This window comes from Siphateles boraxobius, unplaced genomic scaffold (assembly GCF_051911475.1).
Source record: "Siphateles boraxobius isolate OS27281-9 unplaced genomic scaffold, OSU_SipBor_1 66, whole genome shotgun sequence".
Classification (NCBI taxonomy): domain Eukaryota; kingdom Metazoa; phylum Chordata; class Actinopteri; order Cypriniformes; family Leuciscidae; genus Siphateles; species Siphateles boraxobius.
Window position 1 is genome coordinate 4,305,458 of NW_027509193.1, and position 27,905 is coordinate 4,333,362.

General features: G+C 37.7%; 2 protein-coding genes across 4 annotated transcripts; one reads left to right on the forward strand and one right to left on the reverse strand.

Annotated features, from left to right (window-relative positions):
* Positions 1 to 716: 716 nt before the first annotated feature.
* On the forward strand, positions 717 to 4,839 carry arl16 (ADP-ribosylation factor-like 16). Its single transcript, XM_077211695.1, has 5 exons — positions 717 to 897; positions 1,017 to 1,075; positions 1,530 to 1,646; positions 2,055 to 2,170; positions 2,881 to 4,839. Exons 1-5 carry the CDS (start codon positions 837 to 839, stop codon positions 3,047 to 3,049), a joined length of 522 nt encoding a protein of 173 aa, XP_077067810.1. The 5' UTR covers positions 717 to 836; the 3' UTR covers positions 3,050 to 4,839.
* Positions 4,840 to 5,589: 750 nt separating this feature from the next.
* epn3a (epsin 3a) lies at positions 5,590 to 24,704 on the reverse strand. Of its 3 annotated transcripts, XR_013196731.1 has the most exons (12): positions 24,217 to 24,648; positions 19,462 to 20,171; positions 16,740 to 16,858; positions 14,561 to 14,635; positions 14,317 to 14,433; positions 13,024 to 13,107; positions 12,450 to 12,588; positions 10,635 to 10,802; positions 10,206 to 10,301; positions 9,172 to 9,399; positions 8,133 to 9,081; positions 5,639 to 7,959 (listed from the first exon to the last, which is right to left on the reverse strand). XR_013196731.1 is itself a non-coding variant. In XM_077211693.1 (11 exons), exons 2-11 carry the CDS (start codon positions 20,057 to 20,059, stop codon positions 8,792 to 8,794), a joined length of 1,914 nt encoding a protein of 637 aa, XP_077067808.1. In that variant the 5' UTR covers positions 20,060 to 20,171; positions 24,217 to 24,704; the 3' UTR covers positions 5,590 to 8,791. The 3 variants fall into 3 exon arrangements, 2 of the variants coding, with proteins under 2 accessions (XP_077067808.1, XP_077067809.1); XM_077211693.1 differs by having other exon boundaries at positions 5,590 to 9,081; positions 24,217 to 24,704; XM_077211694.1 differs by lacking the exon at positions 10,206 to 10,301 and having other exon boundaries at positions 5,590 to 9,081; positions 24,217 to 24,680.
* Between the last annotated feature and the right edge of the window lie 3,201 nt (positions 24,705 to 27,905).

Below are 27,905 nucleotides of genomic sequence, written 5' to 3' on the forward strand. Positions count from 1 at the left end.
CAGGATCTGTAATGTTGAATACTGTGAATTTGACCTTTCTATTAATCAAAATAGCAACACCTCTCTGTTTAGAATTATAACTGGAAGAAAAAATGTGCGGAAACTGTACTGTAGAGAGGATATCAACTGACGTATTTAACATATGAGTCTCCTGTAAGAACACAACTGTGTGTGTGTGTGTGTGTGTGTGTGTGTGTGTGTGTGTGTGTGTGTGTGTGTGTGTGTGTGTGTGTGTGTGTGTGTGTGTGTGTGTGTGTGTGTGTGTGTCTGTGTGTGTAAACGAGTACATGGTGTGTGTAATTGTGTGTGTATCTTTACATTTATGTGACTCTATCTGTGTAATATGTCTATATGTATGGGACTTATACAAATACCAATATGTTTCTATGTGTATATTCTTTGTATTAATGAAGTGTCCAGGGGAGTGAGAGCGAGGAATAGTGTGCAGAAATAAAAAGAAAATAGTGCAAGAAAAGAAAATAGAAAAAGAAAAAAAACAGAAAAAAAATTACTATTAAATTAACTGCAAGTACCTGGAGTTAAAATTAATGATTTGAAGTACACTAAATGTAGGCTACATTTAGTACAACAAAACGCTGCTCTTTCACAGGGGTTTGGAGAGCAATTCTGCTACAGCTCACCAGAGGGCGCGATGAATCCTCAAAAATAATCAAACAGGAAATAATGGAGACTTTTATTTTGTAAATAGCATCGTTGCCGTGGCGACACAGGAAATCTCTCCATGTAATGCTTGTATGTAGAACAGAAATCTTTAAAACGTCGCTTTCATTCTGATACAGTAACGTTAACTGTTAGCAGGCTGAGTGGTAGAGGCGATGTGTTTATTGCTCGGTGCAACTGGAGTTGGCAAAACGCTTTTGCTGAAACGACTACAAAATATCCTTTACCAGCTGTTTACATAAGACAGACTGCCTTACTAGATATATAAGTTAATAGTTTCTTATTATAATTTCTCACCCACTGTCAATGAATATGACTCCTTTATCTGGACTAACAGTTGTGTCAGGTGGACGCGCATCCGGATTTGGGTGAAGCGCCCGTCACTCTTCCCACGGTGAGCTGCTCTCCTCTTCACACTGATGCTGTTCAGCTAGTAACATAAATCTGTAATATTTTAAAAGCCGTTTACGGCAAACAGTGTGTTTTAATCAAGTGATTTATGCTATCTAAGACTAAAGTAAGTTAGCCCAATACACAAGTTGGGAAACCATTGGAAATGAAGATTATGTCTGACTTTTTCTTCTTCTTTTTCTGTTTCTTTGTTTAATAGTTTCTTTAAATTACAATAAAGTCTGTCTAATAATGCATTAGAGTATATATATATATATATATATATATATATATATATATATATATATAAAGAATAAATCCAAAATACTAGCTTTTATTTATATATAATATATATATATATTATTTCATTATTTCAGTTGGGGTGGGAACCAGTCAAAACGGTGATTAGGGAAAAAAAATGCTTTTTCTGTGTATGAAATATCTTCTTTTTTTTTTAGGTCGGTACCAACCTCACAGACCTCATATTTCAGAGGAAGAAAATAACAGTACGAGAGTTGGGAGGCTGTATGGGGCCCATTTGGCCAAAATACTACTTAGATTGCACATCCGTTATAGTGAGTATCAACAAGTCAAGAAATAAGAGAATGAGAAAGAAATACATTTAAATATATAATAGTAGGCTACAGAAGACAAAAGATTCACTCAACATTTTTCGTCACTACTTAATTCTCATATGTGTTGTGAGTTATTGTGAATTTACCAGTATATGAACATGTGAAAAACAGATTGTCATATTGAAGAATGAAGTGTTTTCAAATATTTGACGGGTAGTGAATATCTCAGTAACTCTGATGGCAGAAGGAAATGGCTTTGCTCGTAGAATCCCTCGATTATCAGTGAAGATTATTGGCAGGTTTTCTCTTCATTGTTTTGAGAGTCCTGGAGAGAGACTGTAGGAACATTTACAGTATGATCATGTTGTCCATCACTATTGATATGCATTTGTTCTTTATGCCTTGTAGTTTGTGGTGGACTGTGGCAACATTGGCCAGATTTCATCGTCCTGCGTCCAGCTGCTGTCTGTTCTCTCTGCGGAGCCGCTTCACGCTTCTGCTGTGCTCATACTCTTCAACAAGAGGTCAGGAGAGGTCACACACTTCGTTTACATCCAAAGATTAATCTTAACGTGTGCGCAAAATTGGCAGCATTTCTTCCATCCCATGTGTTCAAGAGAGCAAAATCATTATTTCCTGGGAATTTGGCACAAAATATCGATTATAAATGGAAGTTGCTGAAATCGGCGAAGCCACTGTGACTCTTTATTCTGAAGCGCACAGACGAGACTCAATAAACGCGGTCGTGTTATCTTGCGTTCAGATGCCTGATGTTTAGGAACACAATCGTGTGAAAGACTTCTGCGAGGGAATTAAAGCAAATCATTCATGACAGACTTCGGCTCGGGCATTTCAGAACAATCAAACCAACATTTGAGATGCTGTGATGCGATTGGTCTGCTGGTTAGTCCAGTTATCCAATCATATCTTCTGTTGGAGCAAAGTCACATTTATTCGGTAAATGTTTTTCCATCGTAGTTTATGCGCATGTCTTCTCAATCCATCAAATAAAAAAATGTAAGTGCCTCAATTGAGCGCATACGTCTTTTTAATGCACATTTTTAGAATTTAATTTTATAGTTTCCTTCCAGTGTTTTTATTTTATTTTTATGAGATATCCCAAAATAGGTGGTTGGAAACAGCTACTGTCTCCCTTGTTGATTTAATTCAATAAATCCAGTAAGTCATGCTAAGCCCATCGCTCCTCACTCCATTACTATATTTCTTTCCTCAGGGATCTTCCGTGCACCATGTCTCTTGTGGAGCTGAAGTCATTGTTCAGGATGGATGACATCATTAGAACTGCGCCTCAGTCAATCACAACACTAGAGATCAGCGGGCGCTCGGGACAGGGCCTTCAGGATGTGCTCGCCTGGCTGTTTTCAAACCGCTTTGATACATGAGAGATGTGGATGCAGAGAACTGGGGGCTAATATTATATCACAGGTGACAGTTAACATCTGATAAATGTGACGTGAAGATGTGTTTGTGGTTTCCAGTCATCGCAGTAACTCTTTCCCACGCCACATGTTTGTGCAAACATTCATTTAAGGAACAGCTGTGGCAAAATGTAGAACTGGTGGTCTTTTGACGACTTCCGTGTGACGTCCTGTGATGTGTGGAATAGTCAGTTTGAAGAATCTCCGAGTGGTTCTTTTTCCACACAATGAAAGCATATTTTCACCATGATTTAAAGTGGATTATTAAGACAAAAGTGGATTAAGTGAAAACACAGCCATTAAACACTTGGATTTTTCCCTCCACTGTAAGCTCTCAAATCCCATGTGGTCCCATGTTCCGCTGAAGAAAGAAATTGTATTTAAAGTCCCCCTGAAGTCAATCATTTTATCTCTTAAAACTTATCTTCTATCACCACAATTACATATTTTAAAGTTGTTTTCCTTGAACAAAAATCTGTCATGCCTTAAAACAGCATAAATGTAACTCTACACCCTTGCCTCATTTAGTATATGTGGTTCTATAAATATGCAAATGAGGCCCGCCTCCACTCACTCACACCAGCTCAGAGATCCACACGCTGACGATCACACGTTGATCTGATTGGTTACAATCTAGTTTGTGACGTCAGAAACACCAGGGATTTCAAACCTGATACTGTGTTTTTGACAGTGTCTTTGGTTCACTGCGGTTTTAAAGAGAAAATACTCTGCAATGGTGTTGACTTATGAACTTGTACATGGTTTGACTTAAAGCATATTATAAACACCACATAGACATATAAACAACATTAAAAACTTGATTTTCACCACAGGGGGACTTTAAGTAAATGTGATTAGTTACTGTACTTAAGTATCTTTTTGGCTACTTTGTAGTTTTACTGAGTATCAAAGATATTTAGCAACTTTTACTCTATACTGGACTAAATTTTGCATAAGCATAGTCGTTACTCTAATACATCTGTGATGAGTAATGCAATTACTTGTTTACATTTTGCATGGGCACTTCTGCATCAGTTTATTTCTGCTACAAAAGAAGCAATATCGCCATTTGTAGGCTTTGACTATTTAATTTTACTCAATAATATTTATCTAACCGTTATTTTTGAAGGATATTGGTTTACTTATGCCCTTTTTTTAGAGTTTTTAAAACTTAGACATTTAAGAGGCTATTGTGTCGACCTTGATTTATTGCGATATTGAGGTGTTCAGTTTTATTGAGTTTAGAAAATGAACATGTGATTGTCCTCCTCACAAATCAAGTTTCTTGTTTTTCACTGGCATGTATCTTGTGTGTTACAATCAGCCAAAGAAAAATACTTGAGTACCTTTCAAAATCAAATCAGATTAGCCAGTTTCACAGACCAGGCTTAAGTCTAGTCCCAGACTAAAATGAATGTTTGAGCCGTTTTAACTGAAAGCAACTCGCGCTGGAATGTCCTAAACATTTCAGTGCCATTGTTTTGTCTCAAGATGGACACCAGTAATGTTTTTTTCAAAGGCATGTTTATAAAAGCTACTTAATTGCCTTAATTGACGGCCTAATCCTGGCTTAATCTAAGTCCTGTCTGTGAAACTGGGCCTTTGACTTTTTCTCAAGTCGTATTGGACTTGGTGACTTGTAACTGAGTCAATTTCGCTGTAAGGTATCTGTACTTTTACTCAAGTATGATTTTCAGGTACTGATTTACACACATCAAGTTAAAGAATCTAACATATAAAGAGCTGTTCACACACTGAATGCGTTTTGTGAGACATGGGCAGTGGACTGTGTAAAAACTAAAAAGTCTAGAGACACGTAAATTAAAAACGCACCACATCTTTCGAAAGCTCTGTCTTGTGCGAGACGGCTGCAAAAGATGTGAGATGTGAGTGCAACGGTCCTTCTACTGCATGTTTACATAGAACACAATGGAAATGCAGTGCAATGCAAAAACGCAATGCGCAGGGAAGTGGAATGGGAACAGTTGAGTGGGGAAGAGTTTTTTCCAAAAAATGTGAGACGTGATCAGTGGAATGTAAGAAAATGCAAGTGGTCGAGACATTTTTAAAAGTAATTTGAACTTAAACGCTGTGTTAAAGATCATTGGTCAAAGATGCCCGGCGTCTACTGCATGTTTACATTGAAAAAAGATGAAAAAGTAGTGCAGTGGAATTCAAAAATGCGTTCTGTGTGATATATGTGCATATACAGTAGTCAACATTTGAAGTGGAACAAAAAAGTCAATCAAAGTTGTCCTAAACAAGAACGGGTATTGTTCAAAATTCATGTATAACTTTGATGGAAGGTTTTGATCCACTTCAAATGTTGACTACTGTATATGAAAGGCTATATGAGACAGTTTGCTCACTCATTGAATTCAATCTTTTAATTTGTTATTTTAGAGTTTTCTAAAAAGTGAAAAATAGAATGACTTATGAGTAGGTGTGTCCAAACATTTGACTAGTACTGTATACAGTTTGTGCAAGCAATGACAAGCCAGAGGTGGAGAACATGATGTATTAACCATAAACAAACATAAACCAGACATGCCATTCAGTTTCATCTCCATCCTTGTATTCGATGAGCAACATGTCATGTGCAAGTCTCACATTCTTACATTCTGTTAGTAAGTGGCATCAATTCATTCTGAACACCACAGTAAGTACATTCTCTTGCTGGAGGTCTATTCATTCAACAGTCAATGCCTAATATTACAAAATCATTATACTTTACATTTTGCGACTTAAATTATTGGCCCCAAAATCGTAGTCCCGTTTTTTCCCCCGTCATACTGGTGAGAGTGAGCCATCAGGATGTGTTCAGTTCAGATACCAGTAAATTAAAGGACATCATTGAAAGTCAACAGATACTCCAGACTAATAAGGAGACACTAAAGCAGAGCTGGAAATTGGTGCGAGAAATCAGAATATGATAGATAAAACTGTATAAGAGTCTTTGGACTTGTGCTTAGTTATGTACTTGGTTTTATGGAACATGTAACAAATGCGTTATCCTTTCCAAATCTATTATAATACTTACAATATGAGGTGTTTAAAGGAGGTATTGATGCTGCAGGAGTTGGATTAAATATTCTCAACTTTTAAATTGTTTCATTTATTTGTCATTTCCTATAAAGCCAGCATCAATCTGTATTGCCATGTAATGCATAGTTGACATTCATTCATATGATTATAAATTAAAGGCGTTCACACATACATGGGTTTTATGACTGGAGGTCGACGAGTGGCTGTATTGCTGGTTGTGATTGATATTCTAGTTGCTGGATGCCCTAATGTTATTGGTCAAAATCTTTTGAAAATATGATGACAACTGGGACGTAGTGCCTGTAAACGATTTTCTACACAATTTTTCATTTTAACCTTGTACTGTATGTCTGCAAAGACCGATGCAGAAAGGTAAAACTGCTCACAGTAAAGGCCGTGACACACCAAGCCAGCAGTCGGCTAGTTTGCAGTGTGTTCTGCACCGTTGAATCAACATTGCATTAAATTGAGCTGAAAATTAAATTGAGTCGTCTGTAAAGCTACAATTGAATGTGTTTCATAATTGATTAATTTTACATTAACTCTGTTATTTGCCTGTTTATTATAGTGAAGTTGCTTTGAAACAACCTGTAATGAATGTAACTTGATTTGCTGGCGGAGCCCGTCGGTGATCAAGTAAGTGACCAAGATAGATCCGATTGGCTGTTCAGCTTATTGAACCAGTGCACAAGAAGAAAAACAAAAGTGACGAAATCAAACAAATGGCAAAGTAAAAAGGGCAGACATAGAAGGCTGCGTCCCAAATGGGTTTAATTTGCGTTTTAAACGCCTCAGAATGGCACTTCGGAGTGAGAACAATCATGCCCGCCACATTAGGGTCTTTCGCACCTTTCAAACCTTTTTATAGTTCCAAGAACTAATGGCAGAAGTAACCACTTTTTGGTGTGTTCACACCGCAGGAACTGGGGACTATTTTTGGTTCTATGAACGCCTTTTGTGGGGACTAAATTAGCTCCCACTTCAGAGTACGGTCTAACCCAGCACAATAGGAACTACCAGTGATGTAACTGTACACTGATTGGCCAAACGCATGCGAAACACCGGCACCTGCCATTTTTAGATGTGCAAACAGAGTTTATAGTCTGTATATTTACTACACGAACATGGAAAACAGCGATAGATGGACCAGGCACTTCTCAACCTTTACGCTAAGGAGCAAATCCAACGCAACTTTGAGGGAACCAAGCGAAACACGATTATATATTTCTGCTCAGCAGGCGACATCAGGCATCAATAACATGGCAAACGCTATAATACTTTTTCTTATACCGTTTACTGTCAATGTGTAACAGTTCGCTCTAACAATGTATAAGATAGGACTTTTAAACAGATCGTAAACTAATGAAGATGGAGAATGTACTGTGTGATCACTGAGCCATTTGGCTGGGCCATTCAAAATAAAAGTCCCGCAAAACAACCAGAGCGGCAGGATGTTAGTGATGGCTTACGTGACATTCCTACCGGCAGTGCGAATGCAACCAGGAAAATGGCCCGTCGGTAACATTTAGTTCTCATGGACCCACCTGGTGGCTCGTTCCTATAACAGAGTTCCTAGAAGGGTCGTTCCAAACCGAAGTGCTCAAAACTTGCAACTTAAAACCATTCAGGACCCTTCAGAATTAAAGATTTCGAGGGGTACAACCGATAAACATTTTGCTCCCAAGATTATTTGCACAGGTGAGCAGCGTACATAATTGTGTGATGATGCCACCTTCTTAATTGGCTCAGTGTTCAAAGGAATATTTTTTTTGTTCCACTACACCCTTCATCCCTTCGAGGCTCTCACTCTAGAACAGGGGTGCCCAACCCTGCTCCTGCCGATCGACAGTCCTGCACAGTTTATCTCCAACCCTAATTAAACACACCTGCCTTTAATTTTCAAGTGATCCTGAAGACCTTAATTGGTTGCTGCAGGTGTGTTTGATTAGGGCTGGAGATGAACTGTGCAGGACTGTCGATCGGCAGGAGCAGGGTTGGGCACCCCTGCTCTAGAGGATAAACCCTTCGAAGGAATTAGGGCATAGGGATGAGGTCTTCAGATTTAAAAAAAAAAAATTTTAAGATTTTTTTTTTTTATCTGCAGTCCTAGCTCTTCCAGTTTCCCTATTTGAATTCAATTACATACTACTGCCACCTGCTGGTATGGAGACTTATTTCCTCGCACACAGAAGCAGAATAAATGTGCCAGTTGGTTGTAGTCTTTGCGTTGTGATCAAACACAACGTTTTGGCCCAGATGTGACGCCACAGTTGGTTTTTGTTGCCACTAGTTCTTTGGTAAGGCCTAGACACACCAAACCGACATCAATCTTCTCCATCTTATTGACACTTAACTACAGTATCTCACAGGAGATGGATATATTATCCGCTCTCCGCATTGCATGACGACTCGTGCATAATATTGAACATTTCTCAACTTTGCCGCATTGAATTACCAACGGTTGCTGTTGTTGAACGTGAATGGTTTTTGTTACTGAAAACCACTGTATGTGTGAACGCCTATTAAGAGTGACTGCATAGAGCAAAACCAGGAAGCTGTGAAAGAAGCAAAGACATTACAAAAAGTGTGTTCCAGTTTTAAGTCAAGTCGGTGGTTAAATTGTCATTTCAAAAGCTTGTTTGGATCTGCTCACACTGTCTTTCATAGGAACGGATTCTGATTGTGTTGGTCTGGATCTCCAAGCGTGGATGTGGTAGACAGGGGTAGCAGCGGTTGAGGCAGGTGTCCAGGGATCAGTGGCGGGACCTGCGCAGACTGTGTGAAGGTACTAGGAAGGGAGCTGGGCTGGTTGCTGGCAGCCATGGGCAGAGAGGCATTAAATGGGAGGGATGTGGGTACAGGGGATGTGGAGCTGGGACGCAACTGATTAAGTGTGAGGCGGGGTTGTGGTTCGTGTTGGAATGGATTAGACGCAGATGGAACGCTCAGTCCTAAATGGGATAAAGTAAGAAATCAATTCAAATAATGTGGATTTTGACACACGTGACAAGTAGTAGTTTGGTCTAGTGGTTCATTCTAACCTGATAAAAATGGGTTGAAGTTCTTGGAAGGAGGGTTGGAGGTTATCAGTGAATCCAAGTTGACGAGTGAAGCTCCGGTGGGACCCAGAAAGGCCTCTGGAGTACTGCCGGTTTGAGCCGGTTTTGGTAGACCTTCGCCAAAGGAAGACATATCGAAAGTCTCAGGACTACCGTGGCCATTTAAATTTGCCTGACCTCCATCCATAGCCTCATCAAAAAGATCGTCATCTATACAAGTATAAATCATAAAAAAAATATTGAGATTTATATATATGTGTGTGTGTGTGTGTGTGTGTGTGTGTGTGTGTGTGTGTGTGTGTGTGTGTGTGTGTGTGTGTGTGTACACTACCATTCACAAATTTGGGGGTTGGTACGATTTCTTTCATGTTTTTTAAAGAAGCCTCTCATGTTCACCAAGGCTGCATTTATTTGATCAAAAATACAGTAATATTTTGAAAAATTATTACAATTTAAAATAAGTGTTTTCTATGTGAATACATGCAATTGTATGTAATATATTCTTGTGATCAAAGCTGAACTTTCAAGATCATTACTCCAGTTTTCAGTGTCACATGATACTACAGAAATTATTCTAATATGATTTGATGCTCAATAAACATTTCTGATTACCAAGGTTAAAAACAGTTGTGTTGCTTTATATTTTTGTGAAAAGAATTTTTTTCAAAATTCTTTGATGAATAGAAAGTTCAAAAGAACAGCATTTATTTGAATAAAACATATTTTGTAGCATTATAAATGTTGTTTTGTCAGTTTTCATCAATTTAATGAATCCTTGCTGAATTAAAGCATTAATTTCTTTAATTTCCCAAAATTTTGAAAGGTAGTGTAAATATGATAAATTAACGTAAAATTAAACTGTTCACAGACACAAAAAAAGAAGGAAAAACAAATAAAAAAATGGAATGAGTAAATGAAATATATTACAATACAAAGTAGTAATTGTTAATATTAATAATATATTAATATGAATATGAACTAAAAAATAAGAATTCAGTTCAAGAAGGACAGATTGCCTGAGGGACTTCCTGCACGAGGCGATGGAGTTTTGAGAGGCCCAATAGATCCGTGTTTGTCAGAAACTGTGGGAGAAAAGGGATCCACTCCAGTTCCTAGAGAATTTAAAGACCCATGAAACACTGAGTGGAGTTTTGTGACCTTTAGTTCACGTCTAACTCGAGGTCATCTCTATGCTACACATCCATGTTGATGATAAACATTTAGCAAATACACACATTTAAAATTAACAGTCTTCCACTTCAGGGAAAACGAACCCAGATTATTGAGCACAGTAAGAACAGGAAGAATTATTAGAAAAGTAAAACATTTTAATAGCATCTTCAATTAGTATATTTAGCAAGTATGTGTTACAGCCATAGCTTGTATTCGTTATGTTATTTACTCAATGTATCGCCATGTATTATTTGACGTGGTTAAGCTTGTACCATGTGCAGGGGAGATCCAGGTCTGATTGATGGACACAGGGCTTGAGGAGTTCTGGGGGGCGTCCCATGGGTCAGGATGTGTCTGTGACCAAGGCTGGGAACGAACACTTAATGCAGGCGGTGCCATCCATGAGCTTCCATGGCCACGGGGTACTAGGCCACTGGGCTCTGATTGAACACAATCCAAAAGGTGTGTGGAGTTCACATTATTAAGGCAGTATTGCTGGACGTTTACGTTCATTTCGCTTAAAGGTGCACCATGTAAAAACATTTCATTGGCCGAACCAACAGTGGTCTTGGGCTTTTATACTGACAGATATAAGGGGAAATAAATGGTTCTCAACCAGGGGGCGTCACTTCCAAAAGGGGCCGCATGATGGCTTAAAATTAGCCAAAACAAGCTTTACGATAAGAATCATGATGTAAGCTGAAATCATGTTTCGTATTTTAATTAGTTCCTTTAACAACTGCTGTTTTTTATTTAAGAACAAGGGTTCTCATCATCCTAAACAACTTGGATATAGTATGAGGGAATTTTAAAAACGTGATTTCAGGACCTAGATAAATCTTGAAAATGAATAAAATATTATGTTCATTATTATTGAGTAAGTCCTATTCTAATCACTATTCACAGAGTATTTGTCACCCATGACTCAATTTAAATAAATTTTTGTCAAGCTCTAAAATGTTACTGGATAGAAATTGCTATTTGGAAGTAATAAATATTTAAAAAAAATTACAAACTAGTGAAAGACATGTAAATTAATTGTTAATAAAAAGTATAAACAATGAGGAACATTCAGGTAATAGAATTATGCGGGTTTTTAATTATTTATAATATTACTTATTATTTTAATATACTACCTCCAGTTTTAATTTAGTATCATAAAGATCCTAGAATAGTTTTTATTAATATGTTGAATTAGTTTTTATTTGTATATTTTCTTTCATTTTAGTTTTAGCAATTTTGTTTTTGTTAATTTTTATTTCAGTTTTAGTTAATTTAGTACTTCAAGTTAAGTAAAGTTAATTCAGTAAAAATAAGAAATGTTGCCCTGGCAACTAGTAAAAGAAAAATATATTTTTAATTATATATATATATACATATATAACCCTGACTGCCACTTCTAGTTTCTTAACACAAAGTCTGAAAATGAGCAGTTTTGTCATTCTAGAATAAGTATCAGAAATATCTTCAGATATTGTCTTTGACAACCAGAGTCCTTGGAGTCAAAAAGATGCAGCAAAAATTTTTGCTTACCATTGTCACAGAGTAACGCCTATTCTAATCGCTATTCACAGGCATATTTGTCAGCCATGACTCATTTATTTCGCAACCTAAAAGAGTCCATCTGCACCAAATGCAAGTAAAAACAGGTTATGGTGAGTAAATAAATTCTCACTCCAGTTGGGCAGCACATTTTTACATTATCTCGCTTGCGTTTGCGTGTGTGTGGGCAACCTAGGGCAACTTAGGTCAAATCAATCTCCCAATAATTTTCCTATTTCCAGTCACATATCCCCTGCTCTGTCAAAAAAAACAAAAAAACAATTCCACTGAAAATATAATAAATGCAAAAAACAATTTCATACTGTTAGGAAACATTTATGGCCAAAACATTTTCTTGAACTAACAGCCGTTCGCTCATGTGGCTAAACATAATTTTGACAATGTGATCTCAACATGGACAGTCACACCTTCCTAATAAACACACCTTATTATTTTAAATATATCAGTCCAAAAATACTTGGTGTGCCTTTACTGTGTAAGAGTTTAAATAGCTGAGATACAGTTATATTCAATCACAATCTTACCCAGACTATCCCAGGGGTCGGACCTCAGAGCACCGGCCTGGGCTAAACCGCTATGGCCTCCAGATGAATCCCAAAGTTTGGCAGCAGAGGGCACACCAGGAGCTGGAGCAAAAATATCTGCAAGATCCAACATGGCAGACTGCCAAAGGAAAGGACAGAAAAGCACTTTCAGCACATTCAGAATGAGTTTTTAGGTCAATACAGTATGCATCTATACACAAGCGTTCACAAGAGCCTGCAATGGGGACATCTAACTGCAGCACAGTACCTCGAAGTTTCTAAAAGCCCGAAGAACAATAAGGCCGACCCCAAAATTTCCATCTCTCCAGTAAGTGTGCCAAAATTGCTTGACCACTAATACATAATCCTTCCTACCATTACAACAATACCCACACCTGACTGTACCTGTTTGTGTCAATGTATATTTGTAACTTTGACTTCTTGTTTACAGTAGGAATGATTTGTCATAGTAACTGTAGATTTGAATCCGTTTATCTCTTCCAAATAAATGCATCACAGGAGTCATTTAGAAGATCTCCTAAACAGCCAACAGGTTAAAAGTGTTGTCTCGTACTCCTCCTTTGGCCTCCATTTCTCGTTTGCTCTCCTCGAGTGCTTTCTGGAGCAACGACTCGTCTCCCTGGCGACTTCGCTGCTCCTAGCAAACATCAGACACAGAAGACAGCCTTAAGAACACAACTTTAGAGAGAAACTCTACAAAAGACATGTATGCACAGTCATCCTATCATACTTTTCCTAGAGATGCACCGGCAATAAATCGTTTTTATGTTTTATTTTGGCCGATCTCTATTCCGGACTTGCGCACAAACTGTATTGCATCATTTCCCAAAATGTAATTTGTGTTGAAATATTAAGAAGTCTGTAAACAGGACGTCAACGCTGAAGACGGATGCAAAGAGGAGAACAGATACGTGGCAGCAGAAAAAAATCCTGAATGAGGCACAACAAGCTCACGGTTCGCGTCAATGCTCAAAATATATACGATGAAAAATATAAATATTGATTTTGGGGGGGGGGGGGGGGGTTATATTAATGTGTCTCTGAAGGGAACCGGATGTCTTCAGAAAAGTTTCAAAGGCATTTTCTTTTCCTCTTACCTCTGTATAAAGTAGTGTTTATAAGCACAGCGCCTGCTTCGTATACAGCGGGAACCAAAAAAACAAAACCGCTACTGTTAAGCGCCACCTACTGTCAGAGAGTGAATTTGGATTTTCATTCAGTCCGCCTGTCTGTTTTGTGCAGTTGTTTCTTATGTAGCATAATTTCACTAATTTAAAATCAGATCGTTCTGTTTTTGCGAAGAAAAACCGAAATATTGATACATACACGATGTGCTGCTGTGAGCATGTAAGACATGCTGCTGCTGTACAATATAGCAAACATGAATTACCCGTATAGCAGATCTATACAGGTGGAGCTGGGGAAGGTGAAGGGTTTCTGAACAGCGATCTCATTGGCTACTGATACAGCAGGAACCAATCAACTTTGCCCAATAGAGAATGATGTGATTGCAAGCTAATTGAGTTAAGGACCAATCGGCCTGCACCATTTAGAGTTTCATTTAAGTATATAATTTCCATACTCTTGAAGTATGCTTTTTTTTTATGTGTATATGATTTTTACTGGGGTTTAACAATTTAAAAAGCTCAGTAAATAACTAAACTCAATAAATAACTATTGGTCCTTTTCCAAGATGGTGTTCACATACTTAGAATTAGCGGTAGAAGTTTAAAAATATTTTCAATGTCACATCTCCCCCATGTCGGTCTTCCAATGGCTGAAATAGTTTCAGATGTGGGAAACTATTTCTTGTAAAGTTCCTGCAACTCATGCTCCAGATGCCTACCTGCTGATGTTCCTCTTTACTGAGACTCAGAGCCAGCTGAAGTTGAGCCTCTTCATCCATGTCCATGGCAGCAGCAGCAACAGGAGCAGGAGCAGGAGCAGGAGCAGGAGGAACTGGCTAGAGATTTACAATCAGACAATATACAAGTGTCACTTACAACTCACGGTACATGTGTGTTACTGAAACTACAGTCTAACTAATGAATGAAGGGCAGGTGTAGCTGTGACTCCTGGTAATGCTGTACCTTGTGCGCCTCCTTACTGAGACTCATTGCGATCTGAAGCTGTGTCTGTTCATCAATATCCACAACAGGAGCGGGCTGGAGGAGAAGAGGATTGGGGTTATTGAAGAGCAAATCATAGTGCAATCGAGTTTCTTGGGGGAACGCAAACATTTTTGAGTATGTAGGATCAAAGAGCAAATCAGACCGCAATGACTCCTTCAAACTGATCAAGAAGCAGAGTTACATAAAAAATGTTTTTCACATAAAATGCAATAATGCAAATGAAACAAATCCACATAAAATATAAACATCAAACACTGTTAAAGTTAAGTAAACAATCTGTCAAATAAGAACAAATAATTAAACTACAAGCAATAGCAGAAATAAACACAACAGAACAAACACGCAAATAAAATAAGGTGCTTTTTCAGCTTTGACAAGTGTACTTATAACAAATAAAATACACTTTAAAATATCTAATCAAACATGTAGTTAGTGCCAAACAAGCATACTTAAAGTGTACTAAGTATACACGTAATTAAATTGTAGTAAAGCTTAATTTTAAAACTAAAATGTACAAAATAACACACTTCAAGTTAACTAATTAACACACTTGAAGTGTACTGATAATTAGTCTGGCTGCAAATACACTTAGCATGTTTTCTTTCTTTTTCCACCAGGATTGTGTTATGCGTTTATTCCCAATAAATTAGTAAATAATTGCCTTTGAGCTAAATTGACCTGTTTCCCTTACACGAGCGATGTCCCTTTAGGGGCTCCGTACTTACTTGGACGCTTACAATTTTAAAAACACAATAAGTTAATCTTTTAATTTGATTTGTATTTGTACAGTACTTTTCATAAATCAGTAAGCTTGTTTTAAAGAAATTAATACTTTTATTCAGCAAGGATGAATTAAATAGATCAAAAGTGACAGTAAAGACATTATAATGTTACAAAAGATTTATATTTCAAATAAATGCTGTTCTTTTAAACTTTCTATTAACAAAGAATCCTGAAGAAAAACAATGTGTCAGTTTCCACAAAGATATGAAGCAGCACAGCTGTTTTCAACATTGATAATAATCAGAAATGTTATTAAAGATAAAATCATCATACTGTATTAGAATGAATTCTGAAGGATCATGAGACATTGAAGATGATCTTCCAATTCAGCTTTACATCACTGGAATCAACTACATATATATATATATTACGATAGAAAACAGTTAATTCAAATTGTAATAATATTTCACAGTATCACTGTTTTTAATGTATTTTTAATCTAATAAATGCAGTTTTGGTGAGCATAAGATACTCTTTCAAAAATCTTATAGACCCCAAACTTCTGATTGGTAGTGATTTAAAAACACTAAGCTGATGGGTCTTTGACTGAAGTATTCCCTATTAGCAGCTCCTCTCAGCCTGATTTATGTGCACTGGATCAATGCTACAGTCTAGTAACACACTGAGAGTCATAGTAGCTTCACTAAGACCTGCATTATCAGTGAGTGTGGATGCTAATATCCTCTCCTCACACACTGACACAACACTGTCAGATCACGACTGAGCTCGTTCTGGACAATGCTGATGGGAGACAGCCACAGCAATCTCACCTTCAGTGCACTCCAAAAACTAACCATTAGCCCACATGCTAACTGGAAATGAGATGCTGTACTTAAGCCTCCAGGCAAATAATGACTTGTAACAAACTTATAATTGAAGACAAATGATCTCCATGAAGGCCATTTTAATACACTAAAACACATGTCTCAGATTAGATGATAGTTTTAAACAGCCTCTCCTCCATGAAAGTGCAGCACTTCTTTTCTGTGATGGCATGTTTCCTATAGTGTTCAACCTTGTTACATAGTCAATAGACCTAAATAGAAAATCTAAATTAAATTGGCTATGTAGGTGATACAAGAGGAAGAGGACGAAAAAAACTGATGTTATACGAACTAACCATGCAAAATACAGTTTTTATTAATAATGAACAACAATTTGAATATGCTTGTAAGTGCAAGATCATCAATATCTTTTGTTCGTTACAATGTTACGATTTACTAATGTTAAAAGACACTCTAATTTTTTGGCCCAGGCTGCTGATTGGTCAGATAGCTCAGTCTGTTTTGATTGGTCTACTCTGCTCTGATTGGTCAGGTGTGTGTGTGTGTGTGTGTGTGTGTGTGAACCTCACCTTCTCGCTCTCCTCTCGGCTCATGGCCAAGGCCAGCTGCAGCTGAAGTTCCTCCTCCCCGCTCGTTTGCGGCCGGGCCCGCTCCAGATCTGGGGCCAGATGTGGCGAGGAAGAGGAGGCTGGGAGGAAGAAAAGAGAATATGCCTCATTCAACCTTTTGGTTTGGAAGAGAAAGGACTGGCACCACCGCTGAATGTTAAACAAGCACCCAAATCACTGTTGTTCCATGCCCGGGCTCTAATCGCTTTCCTCTGCCTGTTTAACTATGCTGTCAAAACAATGGGGTGTCTGTGTGGGGCAGGAGAAGAGGGACGAGGCGATGGGTCTTACATTATAATAACCCTCCATACAGGTTTTATCTGGCGTTTCACACATCTATGGCATGTCATTCTAAATGCATCACTAATTATTTTTATTAGTATTAGTAGTGGTATATGTATAATGATTCATATTGTTTCACTGTTGTACATGACAACATATGCTGGTGCTACTTTAATGTCTCTACATTAATTAACTCTTACATAATTGTTGTTTTATTTTCTGCACTGTGAATTATTTCCTCATCTGAATTGTTTAAAAGAGGCAGTGTTCCCGCAGAGAAAACATCCCAGGACCAGAAGAGGCGAAAGAACCAGAAACAGGCATTGCGGTTTTCCAGTTGCGATCGCTTCCACTACAGTGCGTCTGAATGGCGGCGTCTGGCCTGGAATGCACTGGTGAAGAGATACGGATGCCTCAACATTGCCATGGACACCTCTGTGGCCCAAATCACAACCTTTTACATCATCCACTCAGGATCATGACCATCTGACCCTGTAAACACCAAACCGTGTCCATGGAAACACAGGGAAATTTCTGTACTTTCCCAAAATACCTGGCATCATTACAAACATGTCGGTCTATTGTCAGTAAAAGTGAAACCGCATTGCACCTTATGTCATGCCCAAAGGCTTGATTTCAGTGGATTAAGCATTATCAAATAGTTCCTGAATATGTGGTCTATTGTACCATAAGAGAGAGGTACTGTAGTCTAGAAAAATGTGACTATACAATTATATTACATTTAGAATTGTCAGCCAATTACAAATTTTAATCAAATCAACTACATGATAAGCTGATTAACTCAAAGAAAGTAATCTTTAAATAGTTTAAACAGATTTTTCTGCCTAAATTGTCATGCTTATACATCAGCAAATGAAAGAATCTGACAGTTTCAGCTGATCTAGTAGTGCTGTAGAGACACATTCCCCAGATGCATATTTTGGAATTACTTCTCCATAAATATGTGAGGAATTCGATCAGTCAGAAAATATAACAGAATATGTTTTCTGATTCTTTGTAAACATGCAGGGGAAGGACATCTTTGATCACCGCAATGCTTTTTCAAGAATTTTGACATGCAGCGCAACTCATCAATGTCAGTTTCAAAACAGTGGGTGGACCAAACAAAAAAAGAAACCAGGTGCCATTTTATGTTCAACGGGTGAAAGGTACAGTTTGAAAAGACATTTTTGGGGCGAACTATCACTACCATTGCTGTTTACGACAAAAATCAACATACTGCAGGCTTCAAACTAGTGAGTAAATGAATGAATATGGGAAGAATGTAGATGCGTATCAGGTCCACTGTTACACATGCATCATGTGATGAAGTCTATATGGAGTCAGTCATCCACACGCTCACAAAAATGAGGAAGTATAAACTTCCAAAAGAATGAAGCATGTCTACTCTCGGTTAAAAGCACAAGGCCATGTGTGATACGCCTCTCTATAAACAGTATCTGTACACATTTTTCAATATTGACATAGATTAATCATTGGTTTAGTTAACTTCAGCAGTTCTGATTGATTTTCAAATCCCTAGTCAAAGAAGGAACTATCCATCCCAGTGAAATCAATTGAAAAACAAATGTGTCCTCACTCCTGACATACATTAAAGAGTTAGATTTATGGCATCACCCTCATGTCACTCTAAGACTTCTGTACATTTTCAGAACTAAAATGAAGATATTTTTAATGAAACTTGAGAGATTTCTGCCCCTCCATTGAAAGTCCATTACACCAAAACTTTGACGCTTAAAGAGAATTGAGTGTCCAAAAAACATTGGATTACCTTTGACGTCATCTAACCTTCACTTAAAGTTGATCTTTTAAAACACTAGTAATAGTTTAATACTTTTAGTACACAAGTAATTACAACACTGTTAAGATGAATATTCATTGGACCCTATGAAATCTGTTTTTTACGTCTTTTCATTTTTTTGGACTTAATTTGAATGGTTAAGTTTGTCCCGTTGTTGGCAACATTGCCCAGCAACATTGCTCAAAAAGTTGTCCCATGTATCATCACCTTTCCAGTCTCAACTACAGTGTTTGAGTGTCAATCGTAGACGTTGTTCGTAGGCAGCCAATGACTGCAATTATGCAAATGTTTTACAAACCTACGTAGGTTTGTGCAGGATTTAAGACTGTAAATCACTGACGTCTCGTTTCAGGCACATCAGAATCAGCTCTTTCTTTTGGGAGACAATCTCTCCATTTATTTGCACTTTGATCTTCGAAAAACTGCAGACCTTCATATTCAGAAACAGCTGTATTACAGACTACATGAAAGAAAAACATAACCTAATATTCAACTGTCTCCAGGACTTTTTAAAAACAAAGTTACGCCCCATGAGTGTGTGACTCTGCATTCTTGAACAGTATGAACAGTCATACTCACAGTTGAAGGAGGAAGGTGAGCCCCTCGGCCTGCTATGCTCCTCAACATACACTGCTTCCATGCTGGGATGACTGGTGGGGCGTCCTGGGTAGGGAGGCGGTAAAGATCCATAACCAATGGCACCGCTGTTTCCCGTCACACGCTCACGGGTCTTGAGTGACTGTGTTCGCTCCTGCTTTAGCTTCTCGTCGTCCTTGAGCAGAGTCACCAACTGCTTGGACTTTTCCCGGACGCTCATGCCCTGGTCCTGGCCATCCCGGTCAATGTACTGGAAATCCCGCAAAGTCTGGATGGCGTAGATGTTCTCCTTGCACTGCTGGGCCACTCGATCTGATCCGGACTTGATCAGATAGTCCAACAGAGTGAGGGCCTTGTACACGTGCCGCCAGTTCTTGCCATGGTCATTAAGTCTCTTCCAGATAATGCCCATGACCTCGGTGAGCGCCACCACGTTGAACGTCAGGTCTGCGATTTCCATCAAGAGCGAGGTTGGAGGACCCCACGGATCATTGGACGTCGCCTCCCTGACCTTAATCTCTGCGTCCGTGTAGTTGTTCACAATGTTCTTCATCTGGCGCCGTAAAGAAGAGGTCGTCATGATGACTTTGGGTGTGGGGTGTTGACGATGGATGCACTTTTGTTTATAATGAGTGTGATGTTTCGCCACAAAGACGAAATGTTCAGCAATCTCCTGCTACAGCTTTGTTAACCTGAAGAAAAGAGAGGTGCAAATAAAAATGTTACATTTCATACAAAAAACATGCCTCATCTCAATGAAACATACTTTAGATGAGATTCCCTGGACTTCTTTGGAAAAATACCTTACTAATATTTCAATGGATTCAGTAGCTTTTTGGCGAAACCTACCCTTGTGTTGTGAAAAAGTAGACTTAAGCAAACTTATTACAGAAAAAAATACACTTTAAAAAAGTTCAGGGGGTGCATGTTCAGATAATCTACCCAATCATGTACTTCTGTACTAAGTGTGAAGTGAACTGAATGCAATGTCTTCAGACATTTAATTGCATGTTTTTGTTTTACAATTAAATTAAAATGTCTTATAGTTTAAATTTATATTAAATGCAAATCTGAACCTTAGAGTGCTTTTGGACCCACTTCAGTATAGGACTTTATTAGATATCTAGATTTGAAGTACATTACAAGTCCACATTCAGTACAATTAATCACACTTTTTTCACAAGGGTACCGTTTGACAGCTGACGAGTTCTTTTGATATGAAATCAAAAGAACAGAAATCATCTGCATCCAACATGTCTTCAAAGAAATGAGCACCAGCTGAGGAAAGAGGACTTGAAAGAAACATCCTGAAAAATCTCTTTGGGTCTTTTACACAAAAATTCTACTGGCTATTTGTGCCAATAATCTTGGGTATCAAAAATGTGCAATTCAGTGAAAACGTGTGTAGTGTCTCTACCACTATCTGTTTATTTCAGTGCCAGTGGATGCCAGTGTTGGTTGAGTCTTACCAAAGACTACAGAATAACACAAACTTGTATTGTTTTGAATGGGGAACAGTGCAACGCTTAATATGACAGAATAAGTCCCGCCTTCTAAATAAGAGCCAATCGCAGTCACCGCATCACTTCAGTTGCCGTTAGAAGCTCCGGTTCCTATGGAAACAGTCTGACACACGCTTTCACTGCGTATGCGCATTAGCTTTATCCAGCCTCAAAAATTTAGTTTTCTGTCATGCTTCGAGTGTTTAGAAACAAAATTTATGAGACGGTTGTTGTCAGATTTCATTGGTGATTTCAAATATCGTAATTTTGGCGAACAGTTTTGGAGAATTTGATGTTTCCGCATTCAAAGAGATAGGAGCTGCACTTGCATGCCCAAGAGGCGTTTCAAAGATGGCCGACAAATGAAATGACTTGTCTTAAAGGGACTTTGGTCTTACTACCTGTCTGTCCCGAAGAAGACAGAGGAGTCTGTTTGAAAAACTGCTTGATTGATGCCAAACGGTTTTTCACAGTGACCCAATATAGAAGAGCTATTTTGGTTCCCCCATAGAAGCCTTCAATGAACAGTTTTTCTTAGTGTGAAGAACATTTTAATAAACTAAAGAACCCTATTCCACTATAAAGAATATTTTTGTTGAATGGAAAGATTCCATGGATGTTAAAGATTCTTCATGGAACCATTGATTCTAATAAAGAACCTTTATTTTTTAAGAGTGTAAAGTTGCTGGGGGAAAAATGGCAGGAAAACTTGACACCCAACTTCACAGGTGAAACTAGCTTAGAACCAGCAAAACTTGAAATTCACATTAGCTTACATCAGTGTTAAAGCCACGTGGACTTACATCACAACAAATGACCCGAGATAATGTAGGCTGTCAGTTCTGTTACTTCAAAGGAGAAAGGGAAAATGTGAACATATGTGTAACCAAACAAACTAAAATCAAAGTGCTATGGGAACATCCTCCTGGTCACTGACACATTTAATCAAACACAAACCTAACACAACAAAAAGACATCTCAAGTCAATCAAACGACGTGCTGCAGGAGTTACTACGTTTAGCAAAAGGAAAATGACATGCTTTCATTTGAAAAACAAAGACTTGCAAACCATTCCTATTGTACAAGAATCAATGGGTTCATGAAAAAAAGAATTAAAATGTGTGAAAGGGTTTCGGTCAGACAATGGTTGAACAATTTACACACTAATTCTGCTGGTGTTTCATGAGTGAGGGCCATAAAAAAAATGTAATGGATTTTTGAACAGATACTGTTGGTGTAATGGCCAGTCTACCATTTGTGTTTACCACGTTTGTAGTCTTAAGCAATGCAAATAGGCCTAATGGTATTTTCTTGAAGATACACAATATCCACTGTCTTGCTAAACTATAAGAAAAAAATATCATGAGTTTATATAATTTTATGTTAGGGATTGAACTCTCAGTGTGTTTCATCTCAAAGTGGGAGCATGAGAAATTGTATATAAAGTCATTATCTGGCAATAGGAAATACATTACTCATTGATGGAAAAAACAACACAGCTTCAGCTACACTCTAATGAAAGTCTGTCGAGACAAACTCAAATGTTGGATTGAAAAGGCCTTGCTAGAAAGCTTAAAGGGATAGTTTATCCACAAATTATAATTCTCTCATCATTTGCTCACACTCATGTTGTTACAAACCTGTGACAAAAGAAGATATTGTGAAAAATGTCACTTATTTTGTGATCAAGAAAGTCATACTTTGGAATGACATGAGGGTGAATAAATGATGACAGTCACAGAGCTATTAAGTCAATATAATTACTCGTTTTTATTAGACTGGAAATATTACTGCTAGTTTTATGTTATTGATTACACGTTATTGCAGTAGTCTACACTGTAGTTTGAATGGCAAAGCCATAGAGTCATTGTTAGTTTCCTCTGAAAAATTATGAATAACTTTATATAAACAAGTCCACACCCCGAATAAAAAAGACACACACACATCAAAGCCATATGCATCATACAGCAATGAGAACCTAATCTCATATATTTAGTGCACAGGCCATGACCTTGACGTGGTGGTGACACATTCAGCTCTCGCTGAACTGGCTTTAGACGACAATCAATAACAGCAGTTTGCTTAACATCACATTTCTGCTGAGAGTCTGTTGGATCACACAGTGCTGCGCTAAGAGGGTGGAATTTCAAAAACAAGCCCTGCTGCCACATGGGCACAATACACAATGATTTACCACATGAATCTGTATCGGCAAGCCTTTCTCTTAGAAAAACCAGGTCTGCATATCCAACCCATCAGGGTTAATGTAGGCTAGTACAAAAAAGAGGTGTCATACAAAATGCTGTCATTTTTACCACTTTTACGTGATATTATATAGGCATTTTTATAAAAGAAATAGGCCTACATTTTCATACATTTCTTTACACATACAGATATGTATATAGGCCTATATGAAGTTATGAATTATGTAACTATGAGGAACTATGAACTACATAATTTAGAAAAGGTTTGTGATTTGACCACGCTTTCATGAATACCTTTTTTATAGGGTATCTCTTAATAGGGTGATATGTAGGTTTTACCCATGCAGTTACCAAGGTTTTTTATTGTATTCGTTGTTGTTGTTGTTGTTGTTGTTGTTGTTGTTGTTTAATTTGTAGATATATCAGCATTGATTTTGATCAGAATTTTATCGCATACTATATTAAAGTGCAGACTGAAAGGGCACAAACAAAGAAATAATCTTTAGTAATATTTGTAAATAATCCTAAAACGAAAAGGTAAACATAAAAAGTTGTGCTATACTTTTCTCTAAATGTAAAATAGCGTAGCGTATATTCATGTTATATTTCAGATAAATCATATGGCAACTGGACTTATTAACCATGTACCCTCATAAATTTGTAGTCCACTTCACAAGATACAGATCAACTTTCAATCAGTGGGGAGAACCAGCTCTGCCACATTTCATTTCCCTCTCATAGTTTTAATATTGAGAAAGTAAATCAGACCCTTAAAACCATTCAAATGCTTTCAATGTTGTGGGACAAGAATAAAGTGCCCATTTCGCAGCGTTCGCATCTTCATTATGCGGTATTGCGGCAGGAGGGAGAGAGAGAGAGAGGGAGATGAATATTGAAAGGCGGCATAATGCATTTGGTTGCGTGACTCACCTGGAATAATAACGTTAGAGTAAGATTTTAAATACTATTTTGACTCGCGAATGACAAAATCGTAGTCATCTGAACATCCTTTGTGTCCTAACTGTCCTTACCTCTCATTGCTTGACATAAAAGTCCCAACTGTGGGATCCTATCGGTAACGTTGGTTGTCCTCCCCTCGACATCTCCGCATATTTCCAGTGTTGCTAGTTTCTGGAATCTGGTTCAAAAACACTAGACGTTCAACTCAGTCAAGCGCCTCAAAGTTTTGCCTCTGTGTTTGTGTTGTTTCGCTTTGTGGAGGAGGCCTTATCCGGTTAGGAGTTGTTGGTACATATCCCGAAAAAAGTCCCGGGCGCCAACCTCCTGGCAACAGAGCCCCCCCTTGTCAAAGGCTAGTAAAGTGAACCGAGGGAAGAGGCTGGTGGAGGGAGAGAGGGAGGGAGGACTGCACAGTCAGAGTCGGTCTTTAACCCGTTCTGCTCTGAAACGAGACACACACGAGCCTGACAGACCAGATATGCAGCTCTGCCTGGCCTGGGAATGTGCTCTCAAAATGGAAAATGGCACTTTCACTAATGGACCCTTTTCACAGACTGTGATGACGCGTTTTAACGGTCATCAGCGTCGTAAATCCTGAAAATGTTGTTTACATTTATTTTTTTATGTGTAGGCTACTACTGTCCTATAGCTACTTATTATTGTACTAGTATTATATTCTTACTAGTATTATTGGCTACTTTGCATCAAATTAGAAGAAAAAAACGAGTTAAGGCTGCTGTGAGGGTGTTACAGCGGCTGTGAGAGTGAATTATATAATTATACTATATATATATATATATATATATATATATATATATATATATATATATATATATATTATGTATTGTCTTGTTCATCACTATAGGCCCCTTTTCAGTTGGTAAACATGATGACGTTTTTATGTGGGCGGAGCTTAGGTGGAGGCAGAACGATCCCTCTGGCCGCTTCACTAACTCTAGTTTGCAAGTTTTGTTAGCTTGTTTTTTTAACAATGACGGGAGAAAATCAGATTTATCTTAATGTGCAAGGTCACTCACTGTCCAGGACCACGATTGTTATTTGCAAAAGTTAATTTCCGGACGGAACCAGATTGGCTGACCCATACACGCTTGACGATATGACAGGATTAACGTTACCTCGGTTGAGTGGCCTGCCTTTTCTACACCTACCTGATAGAGACACCGAGCCTAAAGACAAACTGAGGGCATATACATCTTTGAATGCCTATAACTATGTGATGAATGGTCTTGACTTGTGGCAACGTTACATTGCGCGGTCCTGCCCAGCGCCAAGGCCAGAAGACGACAATGTAAAGAGTGACATTACAGTGCAATTTTAATGATGTGAATATTTTCTAGAAATAAAAATATTTTGTATGTAGGCTATTAAAATTATATTAATTAACTATGTATTTGATGATTCTTTCTTACCAGGTTCTTCAAAAAGCCTATCAATCACAACAATGTAGGCTATAGCCTACAATCATAGATGATTCACAAATAATCACAATAATTTAGAATTATGCGATCAAATTTCAAATTGGATCCTGTAGGTGAGATCCTGTAGGTGGTTCTTACACCCAGAAATAAAAATAATAATAATTTAGGATCCTTATTATGTAGCCGAATCTGTGCGGGTTTGTATTGGCCGCCTCCAGTTTTCACTTTAGTTTTGCCTCCAGCTAATGCCGTGACGTAATTGTGACGTCGGCACAAAAATTATAGTTTTTCAAAATGGCGGAACGACATGGAAGCCTCCTTGGACTTACCCGTCCAATGTAAATAAAGATAAAAAATTCTTCGCTTACGAGGATAAGTAAGATCATTGGCAGAAGTAATTTTACACCAATTAGGACATATTTATGAATAAAGACCTTGATTTTAGCTAATAAAATACTTAAAAAACTACACAGTGTACCTTTAAATAAATGTAAAAAATATTAAATAGGCACAGCACATTAAAGAAACAATAAAATAAAAATAAAAACAGTTAACCACTTAATGCCTTTTTTTCCTGTCACGTTTTTAGTAGGCTAAACATCATAAGGTAGCCTATTGCTTGAAAGCTTAAAAACTCAAATCAGATATTGCATTACCATGGAAAGGGAAAATCCTTTTAGCCTTTCATATATGCTCAAAAAAAGGAGGAGGGGGCAGTTAAGGGGTTAATGTGTATAAAGTAGCTACTTTTCACTCTAGCTTCATTTTATATTAGATAAAGCTATATCAAAACAAGCATGTGATTTGTGGCTGTATTACGTTAGCAAAAAAAACACCATTTCATGAAATTGTCTAATGTGCTCTACTGGAAATGATGGGGGGGGGGGGGGGGGGGTGTTAAATTACTTATGACTCTTCCCATCAACCTTCCTACCATTTATGTTCATGATTTATTCATTATTTTCTAGAGAGGGGTAAAGTGTGATTGCTCTGACAAGAAATCTGTTTCCTAAAATCTTTTGTCTTCTGTACCCCTGCAGCCCCATCAAAAACTTTCATCGACATCAAACTGCAATTTGCAATCTATAGGCTATTACAGTTATAATTATAATTATAATTACACAATTATACTGTGGGTACAAAACATTTTAAGACTGCATATGCTGTTATAGACTATGCTATTTTATTCCATTATATAAAGAACAGGGTTTAATTTAATGGGTTTAAAGGGGTGGTATAATGCCCTTTTCACAAGATATAAAATAAATGTCTGATATCCAAGTGTGTATGTGACAGTTTATAGAAACACTTGCTGTAATGTAATGGGCAAAAAGGGTTTTAGTCAATTAATAGGATGTGAGGATCTTAAAGTATCTAAGATTAAAAAGACAATGCATCCAGTAGCCTACTAGTAATAGGGATTGAAACAATTCATATAATTTCAATTCATGTAATTGTGTTAAAAAGTTCAGATCTGACGTGTACAAAGGGTAAAAATTAATAGAGGAATATGTAAACGTTAGATTGATTAATTAATTTTGCAGTGCCTAATTTATGGGTAAAAAGTGTTAATCTGTGATCACCAAAGTGATCTTAATCTATGCGGCGTGATCAATTGCTTTTGTCTTCCACCCAAGTTTCCGGGGAAATCGCGGTCTTTTCCTCATAACACTAAAGTTTTCAGTGAGGAAACCTGACTCTATCACTCTCGTGATTATTTCTCCCCTTTTTCAGGTGCGTTGTTGATTATAAAACTGAGTTGAGTAAATGTAATGATGATTTAACATGTTAAGAGTGTTGAAGGTGTGTTTTAGTAACAATTTGAGTAAGTGAGAGAGTTAAGTTTGCCGAGTTTAAAATGTGCGTGTGTGAGCGGAGCCCTCGCTCGGTTACAGATAAAAATAGCTTCGTAATGAGAGCAGCCGCCATTTTATGTCAATTGTGAATTAACAGATACCTATATAATATCTATTTTGCTGTGTATAATGTGTTTCAAGCACTTTATCGATATTTTTGGTAAATGTAGTAATGTTTATTGAGCTAAAACTACTTTGTGCTTGATTGACAGCTGTTATATTGGAAAAATGAGTTTATGTTCCAGTGAATTACAGAGTATGCTGTTGTGACTTGAATAAGCCCTATAAAGCTACTATTTTCTGTAGATCTGTAATATGTATTATTGTTGAAATGATAACCCTAAAGTTTTCAGTGAGGAAACCTGACTCTATCACTCTCGTGATTATTTCTCCCCTTTTTCAGGGGTGTAACATTTTGGAGGCCCCGCTGGGATTGCTGTTCAGATGTCCGGTGGCCACATACTG

Excerpts from the sequence above, each read along its gene's own strand:
- arl16 (XM_077211695.1), top strand. The coding sequence starts at position 837 with ATGTGTTTATTGCTCGGTGCAACTGGAGTTGGCAAAACGCTTTTGCTG. Across the intron at positions 1,647-2,054 it reads TAGATTGCACATCCGTTATA|TTTGTGGTGGACTGTGGCAA; the intron begins GTGAGTATCAAC and ends TATGCCTTGTAG. Across the intron at positions 2,171-2,880 it reads CTCATACTCTTCAACAAGAG|GGATCTTCCGTGCACCATGT; the intron begins GTCAGGAGAGGT and ends TTCTTTCCTCAG.
- epn3a (XM_077211693.1), bottom strand. The coding sequence starts at position 20,059 with ATGACGACCTCTTCTTTACGGCGCCAGATGAAGAACATTGTGAACAAC. Across the intron at positions 14,636-16,739 it reads GCCGAGAGGAGAGCGAGAAG|CCCGCTCCTGTTGTGGATAT; the intron begins GTGAGGTTCACA and ends CTTCTCCTCCAG. Across the intron at positions 9,400-10,205 it reads TCGTGCAGGAAGTCCCTCAG|ATGACGATCTTTTTGATGAG; the intron begins GCAATCTGTCCT and ends ATACTTGTATAG.